At 42.1% G+C, this 9,380-nt stretch overlaps 1 protein-coding gene across 1 annotated transcript; it reads right to left on the bottom strand.

The window, feature by feature from the left end:
* Nucleotides 1-4,680: 4,680 nt before the first annotated feature.
* Nucleotides 4,681-8,944, bottom strand: LOC125550548 (CBS domain-containing protein CBSX3, mitochondrial-like). The gene is made up of 6 exons (XM_048713571.1): nt 8,744-8,944; nt 6,615-6,878; nt 6,446-6,527; nt 5,412-5,485; nt 5,190-5,250; nt 4,681-5,104 (listed from the first exon to the last, which is right to left on the bottom strand). The coding sequence occupies exons 2-6, from the start codon at nt 6,870-6,872 to the stop codon at nt 4,962-4,964; spliced, it is 618 nt and encodes a 205-aa protein (XP_048569528.1). The 5' UTR covers nt 6,873-6,878; nt 8,744-8,944; the 3' UTR covers nt 4,681-4,961.
* Nucleotides 8,945-9,380: the final 436 nt, after the last annotated feature.

Here is a 9,380-nt window from a genome sequence, read left to right as displayed (position 1 = left end):
GGCAACCATTCGTGGCGGACGCGATATATGTGGTGTTTGCCTCGCCCACTTCCTAAGAAGGCATTTTCTTGCTAACAAACCATTCTGGCAAAAAAAAAGAGATACTTCTATCAAAGAGGAGCAAAGGCTAAGCGGAACTCCTCCCCTTGTATCTTCTTCCTTTCCAAGCTTGTTGCAGGGAATCTGGGCTCTTTTTTAGCCCCTGAGGATTGCTACTTTGGTGAATGAAGCATGATAGTATTTGTACCATAAGCATATTACAAATGACTAATTCCCCCTAGTATCAAATGTGGTATCAAACCTCTAATCACACTTGCTTCCTTAGCTCTATCTATAATTACATTTCGATAAAACACTCAAGATAGAAATACTCATGTGTCGTCGGCGCCATGGAAGGCCTCAGAGCATGTCGACGTTGGAGCTGTGTGTGCCACGAGCTGAAACCTTTTGACCTTACTACGTCGCCCTTGCCCATGTCAGAACCCCAAGACATGACTCTCGGCGGATCACGACCCTCACTAGTCCAGCTACATACGACACCCCATGCATATGAATTCACATCTGGGCCGAGAACGATCAAGGGGTTGTTCACGAAAGCATTGGCCTTTTTTCGACAAAGGATTAATTTTATTAGCTCAAAGTGAAGCATTGGCTTTCCTTGGGCTGGCTTGAGCTTTGCTTGGGGGGGGGGGGGGGGCGCGGTCGTTTCATTTCCCACCCAACTACCCAAGCATTGACCTAAACCTTAAACTCTTTTATTTGAAAGATTAACCTTTGAAAGTAGGTGTAGAAGCATATCCTTGAGCAAGCCCACTGCCATGTTGAAGTGCATGGACAAGCAAGGCAATCATTGATCTAAACAGAATTTGTGATTATTTCTTCCTCACAAGCGAGGTAACAATATTATACTTCCGTCGAAAAGCCATCAATTTTGACATGATCAATAGTACTACTCTCTCTGCTCCATAATGTAGTGCATATTTTATTTTCTGAAGTCAAACATGTCGAACAAATTTATAGGATAGAGCATCGACATGTAAAATACAAAATAAAATAAAAACATATACTTCATGATGAATCTAATGATATTGATTTTGTATTGTGACTATTGGTATGTTTTTCTTTGAACTTGATCAAACATAGGCTTGTCTGATTCAAAAAATAAAATACGCACTACATTGTGAAATGGAGGAGTATGTATAATCTCGTTTGCTCGTTTGCGACAAACAAACAGTCAATTCGGGAGCAGATTATTACTACCAGTCTCCTGCCATGGATGGTGGGTGAAGAGTGAAGACGACTTGCGGAAATTGGTTGGAGTAGAAGGCTTTTCCACCAGAGGGTGCCTCCAATTATCTCCTCTTTGCCTCTGGGTCGATAGATAAAAATGCAGGGCTTATCTGCTCATCTCATGTCCCTATTCATGTATAACTTTTCGGGTTGTCTCACTTCTCTGGCTTGTAGTTGCAGCCATCTTCTATAGGAAAAAACTCTCGGGGTACCATCTGCTAAATACTTTCGCCGCCTCACTGTTTACTTTCTGTGACTGTTTTGGGACGAAAACGACGTTCAAATATGTGCAGAAGGCCGGGCAGTATTGAACTTCGAAATAGATTGGACTGTGAATCGCAAAAGAAGAAGAAGAAGAAGAAGAAGAAGATTGGACCGTGGCCTTTGGCTCCTTCAACTACGGAGCCCAGGTTTGAGTCCGTCCAGTCGTGCTGCAGGCTTGGTGGGCTGTGCGGGCGCATCCTCACACACAGAGGAGCAGCCAGCTCCGTGGCATTTCTGAAGTCACCTCTCTATCTTCTTTTTTCTCTGTAGCTGATCCTTCAAATTTTAGATTCTCAAATGTCTTCTTAAATCTTAACTCACATATTTGATCTGCTAAAAAATTATGGTTTCTAACTGAACTCTTAAATTTAACTAGCATTTTTCACACAGGTTCTCAAAAAATCATTTTCACACAATTTCACTCAAACGAAGATTGAAGTAGTCAATTCGATAACACATTGCATAACATGAAATTTAAACTACATTGCATAACATAAGATTTAAGCTGCAAATGAATCCCTCTTGAACAATATATTCGAAGGGCATGACCTGAGGACCTGCGCAAGCATATCATCCTTATCGTGTACACTGCGGTATACGATTGGATATTGTTTCCGAAGACTGACATTGTCTAACCACTTGCCCTCCCAGAAATAAATAGTCATCCTTAATCGCGACAAATCCAAAACAAAAGGATATATATTTTTTACCGCCACAAGCCCAAAGATGTGAATCTTCAGGTTTTCAATATGCCAGAGACACGGTTTTTGGCTTAAATACTTATTGTGTAACAAGGTTTGTCAACATCATTATTTGAACAACCATCTACTAAGACATCATTTTTTTTACCTTGAACGTCATTCTCGGTCTTTTAAAAAGAAAAGCATATACTAAACACCCATCCTCCGTGATTTACTAAGTAAGGCATCATCTTTTACCTGAAAATCATGAATGCCTAAACCACTTTTGTCTTTCGACCACGCTCTTGGTTAGATTTTCCAGATGTAGTGTATTCTCTTGATCTTCTTGCAAGATGTACTTCTAACTACAAGTTTTTCCCGACTATAAGAAAAAGAACTACGTTCTCTCCGAATTAATTGACACAATCTCTATACAATGTCTTAATTCGGATCGAAGCTGATGCCGTTGTAGGGGAGGTGACAAACGGACCATCTTTGACGGCAGTTTTGGTTGTAAAACGAAATCAAACAATATCAATTTTAAAATGGAAAGGGAGAAAATGCCATGTCGTCTGAAGAAACCGACACCTCTCAAATGTCACCCTCCCTGGCAAACGTTCGCCAAGTAAGGGGGGTCCTTTTTACTTACCTTGCATGACATATCAAAGCTAATGCAGCGACACATTTAATCGAATGACAGTCGACAATGAGCAGAGAAAACATTAGCACGGTGAAACTCTCGTTTGCTCGTTTGCGACAAACAAACAGTCAATTCGGGAGCAAATTATTACTACCCTCCTGCTATGGATGGTGGGTGAAGATGACTTGCGAAAATTGGTTGGAGTAGAAGGCTTTTCCACCCTCTGATTATCTCCTCTTCGACTCTAGATCGGTAGATAAATAAATGCAGAGCTTATCTGCTCATCTCATGTCCCTATTCATCTTTTTCTAAAAAATGTCCCTATTCATGGACAACTTTTTGGGTTGTCTGGCTTGTAATTGTAGCCATCTTCTATAGAAGAAAACGCTCGGAGTTACGGAGTATCATCAGAAAAAACAGTACTCCCTCGGTCCCTAATGAAAGATGTTTTTTGACATTAGTATAGTGTCAAAAACGTCTTACATTATGAAATCGAGGGAGTAAAAAATTATACACGAAATAAAAAAGAACAGAGGGAGTATCTTCGTCGCGTCACTGTTTACGTTTTGTAACACTGTTTTGGGGCGAAAACACGCTCAAGTTTGTGCAGAAGGTCAGGTAGTTATTGAACTTGGAAACAGATTGGACCTGGCTCGAACAGCTACGGCGGCATGGCGCTGGTCAACAACGGAACGGGCGGCCAGGTTTGAGCTCGTCCAGTCGTGCTGGACAGCTAGAGGCTTGGTGGGCTGTGCCGGCGTATCCTCACATATAGAGGAGCAGCCGATCTTTCGAAATTTAGACTCTCAAAAGCCTCTTTAAACCTTCTTTCTTTGAATAGTTTAAATTGCTTATCACATATATGTCAGGTGGTCTTCTTAAACCTTAACTTTTTATGTTTGATCCGCTAAAATGATGTGGTTCCTAACTAGACCCTTAATTTAACTTTCATTTTTCACACAGCTTCATTCAAGCAAAGATTGAAACTAAACAAAGATTTAAACTAGTCCATTCAAACACATTGCATGCCATGAAATTTAAACTACATTGCATAACATAAAATTTAAATTACGATCAAATCCATTCCAAATAATATATTTGGATGGGATGAACTCAGCGCCCGCGGCTGGAAATTGTTTCCGTGGACTCATATTGCCTGCCTAGCCACTTGTTCTTCCAAAAACGAATCTACGAGCCATCCTTAATCATGAAAGATCCAAAACAAAAGAGATATCTTTTTTCCGTCATGACCAGCCCAAAGGTGTGAATCTCCAAATTGCAATATACCCAAGGCGCAGTTTTTGGTCTAGATACTTGTTACACAACAAAGTTTGCTAAATGCCAAAGGACACGACATCATCTTTTACCTTAAACGATGTTCTCAATATAAGTGGTTTGAATATAGGAGGGTGGAGCACCCAAATGCTCCTAATCCGCTTCCGTTTGAACTACCATTTATTAAGTAAGGCGTAATTTTTTACCAAGGTCACGAATGCCTAGACCACCTTGGTCTTCGGCTTACAAACCACGCATGTGATGTATTCTTTTGATCTTCTTGCAAGATGTACTTCCTTTTTTGGCTTTTTTGGCAGATTTTCAAGATGTGCTTCTTGCTACAAACTTTTCGCCGACTGCCAGAAAAAGAACTACAGTACAACTTTCGCTTACCTTGCATGACATTTTTTTTAGAAAAGGAGGAAGACCTCCGGCCTCTGCATCTGGTCGATGCAACCTTGCATGACATATCAAAGCTAATGTAGCAACACATTTAACCGAATGACAGTCGACAACAAGGGGTAAAAAACATTAGCACGGTGAAACTCAAGTATCCTTTCCGGGACACTCCCAAGCTTTATTCTGCGTCTATCACCATCAGCTGAGATGGATGGTCTATACGCTCCAGAAACAAGCACGCGGCGGCGCGCGCGGCCACGGAAATATGCACTAAATAAGCAGGAAAACATCAAACACGCAAATTCAAGTTCAACAGCCATTGTCCGCGAAGAAACACGGCCTATTTCGTCATCATCACCCTGGTCGTTATTGTAGAGTTCACTCAAAGGGACGCCCTGCAAAACGGCTGGGTCCTAGTACCCACCCTGGATGTAGGCGTTGAGCCGGTTCAGCTCCTCCTTGTGCTCGCTGACCACCGCGCGAACCACGTCGCCGATGGAGACCATCCCCATCATCTCCGTGCCGCTGATCACCGGGATGTGCCTGATACGCTTTTCTGCACGCCGTGCCATGGTTAGGGTTCAGTGCTTTACAGAACATCTGGTGTGCAACGACGAATGAACTCGATCAGGCGGGCTTACCTGTCATCAGCTGCATTGCTTTCAGGACTCTGGTTTCAGGTTTCACCGTGATCAGCTTGTTCTGTCAAAATGATGCTTTGTCAATGAAGCTCGGCGCGTTCACATAATTGTGATTCACATGCTTATGACTAGAGTTTTTGTACTAATTTTATTCAGGGTGTACGGGGCACAGAGAAAATCAGAACATCCCCGAAAAAAATTGAGAACATGGTATGAGCGTACCTCTTCGGTCATGATATCTCCAACTTTGGTTGACTTGGAGGATCGACCCTGCACTATAATTTTCCGGAGATAATCTGAAAAGGCAAGTAACATAATGTTTGTTACATAGGTAAATCTTTGGTTTACAAAGCTGCTCAGGTTTGCTGTTCTGTTCTTTTGACACTATGTAGTATTGGTTTTATTTTCAGGCACAACATCTTCATATACTCCTATCTTGCCAGAGTGGCAGTCAGAGTTGGCATTGATGCTGGCTGATACTATTCATGGAGATTATAGGCGAAGAGGTCAATGACTCGATGCTATTATAGGTAAATGAACAAGATCTTTGCGACTGTGAGCGTTTGAGTGGCAGGCTCGAAGTTCGCAATCGTTAAGGTTCATCGGACTTCAAAGAAATTTACGCGAATTGTTTATGCTAGCTGGAGGTTCAGGAGGATCAGAGTTCAACCATTATGGTACTGGATCAGAGTTCAAGTATTTAATGGCACAATGGTCCAAAGCGTTTATGGTAGATGTAGGTCCAGGATCAGAGTTCAACTATTTAGTGGCACAATAATACATGGTTCAAAGCATATATTTTTGTACCTGAACTCTCCCTAAATACTTAATGATTTTCTTTTTGGGAACTCATGGCAACTTGCTGGCTGCAATTTCAACATGAGAATAGGATCATCAAATGTTCTTTCATATATATGTTCCACTTGATAGGGTCATACAGGCTTGTGGCACACTATCTGCAGGTTCTTGATGCATGATGCGTTAAGATTTATTCATCAGTCCTAAGATTCTTGACTGACAGTAATTATAATGCATGTAAGAAACAAGGGTTGTCATCTTTTATAAAGCATTTGCACCTTCACCATACAGCTTTTACTCACAACCCTTCATGTTATTATTACTATTTTCTTTATAATAATGTAGAATAAAGAAGGCAAGGGCATAAACCAAGAAAATGTAAGTAACTTTCTAACGTTTCCTCTTTTAGCACGTCATTTGGTCTGTTTCCATCAGAGAGTGTTTATAGACCAGTTTACCTCTCTCTGTGACGATGCCCGCAATTGATTTATCTTCCCCAGGTTTAACAACCACCAAAGCTCCCACATTGTGCTGTGTCATCTGTTGAAACTCTTTTTGTCACTCAAAATCATAAATATTTTCTACTTATGGAGTAATATGACCACTGGGCTAGAAGGGAAATCATACCGATTTGACAGCATCATAGACACTATCATCAGTGGTGCACCAGAGCCATGATCCATCGGCACTCTTCCCTTTAGACTTCAAAATGTCTGCAACAGTGCTGCTCTCAAATCCACTCTCCTCTATTTGAGCAGATGATACTGACATGAAGCGTGGGAACACAGCGGGCAGCATAGCAGGCTTCACAACACTGATGTGTTGCAGGACAGCAGATTTGAGCACACTGCCATGTGATCCGATAGCTTGAATTGCTCGCTGCATTTTGTTCTGTGTCAAATCATACATGAAGAAACAGTTACTTTATTTTTAACTAAGGGGATAACTGACTTGTGACTTCTTTGATATTAGAAAGACTATTTTCTTAGTTAGAATGGAGATGTTATAGATAGTTCTTTAAAGTGCAGTGTAATTTTTAATAATATAGACCAAACAATATCTATACGTCAGAAAAATTCAATTCAATCCCAAAAATGATTAGTAAATAATATCGTAAACTGATTCTTTCAAGAAGATGAACTTTTATAGCAGGCAACACATGATATTGGGAAACACTAACTGAATAGAATGTGAAAATGAGGTGAAGTGCATATGGGGAAAAGATGGAGCTTTGGTAATGACATGTAACTCAACTGCAGAAGTTTACACTAACATGAACCCAGGCTGAAAGTAAGTATTTGCAAACGTGTGCCTCTGTCATGAGCCAAGGAGCGCGCAAGTGGCGGTTAAAAAAGGTGTTCACAAGTTTTTTGGATCAGGCAATTTGCCTTCTCGGAACTGGGGCAGAACCAAAGTACATAGTAATACAGCACCGGAGAAGGTTGATCAATTAATACATGACTTCAATATGTGGGGCTGGCTAAAACTAAGGATGCTGTCAGACAAAGCAAAGAGACTAGCTCATAACCATACAATGGCAGTTGACCAACACATATAATAAAAAAAAAGAATGTGAAAGAGTGGATAAGTGGAAGCATTTGCCCAATAATGCAGCTGTGCTCTGCTCACCGTTCCACACAAACAAACAAACCTATCTCCATCCTACAGGAAACACCACCATATCAAATTAGAGCTAGTTCCTACTTCCTAGTGGGCTGATGCAGTGAAAATGATGCTGAGCTTATCTATCATTTTGTACACTAGCCAGTAAAGAGGTAGGAAAAACCGGAGGGAAGTAATTTATGCACAGAAAAATCCGTCGAATTAGTCCTCAAATTTTCTCTTGTTGAATCATCTGCTAAGAACTGAATCCGGCACGTCGGCATAGCCACGTAGCATGTCCTGCCCACTAATCAATCTCATTTGGACTTATATATACTTTAGAGAACCCACTATCAATATGTCCACCCACCCTACTTGATGTGATGTGTTAACACAACATCTTTATATGTCTCTGGCAGGACGTTTTCAGAGTTAGCAAACTATGAGCATTTATTTATGTCACAATCAAAGCAATAAGGAATCACCAACTAAGAGGGAATCCAACTGACGCCTTTCACCCGCAACACTGAACTCTATGCACTCCCAAGGTGCTCGATTCGGCGCTATCAACTCGCTCCCGGTGCAAGAACCGAACGAACAACCGGATCACGGGCCACAAAACAAGGTGGGACACGCCTACCTTGAATGAATCCTAGAACCAAATAACTTGTATTTCTTCTACTTGTGCAACCACGAACTGATTCTGATTGATGCGCAGGAACAGCACACTACAAAACACTCGCTAATCTGGACAGACAAAACTAAGGAAACCAGCAAAGGAAACAGATCAAGCGCACTAACAAACAGAAGAAATCACAGAAAAGAATGAAACGTACTTTCCGGTGACGGCTTTCCGCCTGCTTTCAGCGTCTCTTTCCTCCGCTAAATCTAAAGTGAACAGTGGCCGGCTAGCAGAATGAGATGAAAAACAACAGATCGTGGAGAAACCTAGAGGAACAACACCGGGAGCACACTCATCTGACCCTTCTGCTCGCTTCAAGATGACAGCACGCACTGTAGACGCATTTCTTTTAGAACTAACACTCCACAGATCGGTCATGAACTAGGCAGCTAGTACTATGGATCGACCCATCGCATGGATTTGGTTGGACCGGAGGAAGGGGGAGGAGAAGGAGAGGGAGAGGCCGCTTTACCTGCGTGGCCACGGGACTGAGCTTCGGTTGTGGGAGGAGCAGCGAGTTGCGGGGAGGAAGAAGATGGGGGAGGGACACTTGTGATGCTGGGAGGCAATGGTGGGGGGTGACGAGCGCTAATTAAAGCGACACTCCGCTGCTCTCGCGGTGAGGTGGTGGAGGCATGTGAGGGCACTCGGTCTTATCCACACGGCCCTGTCTGCTCTGCACTTTTGGTTCCATTCTCTTTTGTTTAACCTTTTGTTTTGGACTTTCCGTTCTCCAGTTTCAGTGATAGGTTTCTCGAGGCTGGTACTCTACTATGCGCAGTTTCTTGTAAACAATCAGGGCCGTGCCAGAAATGACAGGATGCATACGGGCTTGTGTGTGTAAAACACAATATGTTGGGAACTTGCTCGACACCTTAAACGGGGTGTGGCTCTTTCATTATATAGAGGTGCCAAGGGGTACAATACAATGTTACTAATACACAGACTACGTATATATGCAGTCTAACACTCTCCCTCAATCTTAACTGTGGCCTGAAGTACACAGCAAGTTAAGATTGCGCCTACAGCCTACAAACTGTGGTTGTGGAAGAGGCTTCGTGAAGATGTCAGCAAGTTGATCCTTTGATGAAATGAACTTGATACAAAGT

The sequence above is a fragment of the Triticum urartu genome, chromosome 4 (genome assembly GCF_003073215.2).
Source record: "Triticum urartu cultivar G1812 chromosome 4, Tu2.1, whole genome shotgun sequence".
Classification (NCBI taxonomy): Eukaryota; Viridiplantae; Streptophyta; class Magnoliopsida; order Poales; family Poaceae; genus Triticum; species Triticum urartu.
Note: the sequence above shows the minus strand (reverse complement) of the source record. Positions and strands in the feature narration are given on the sequence as shown.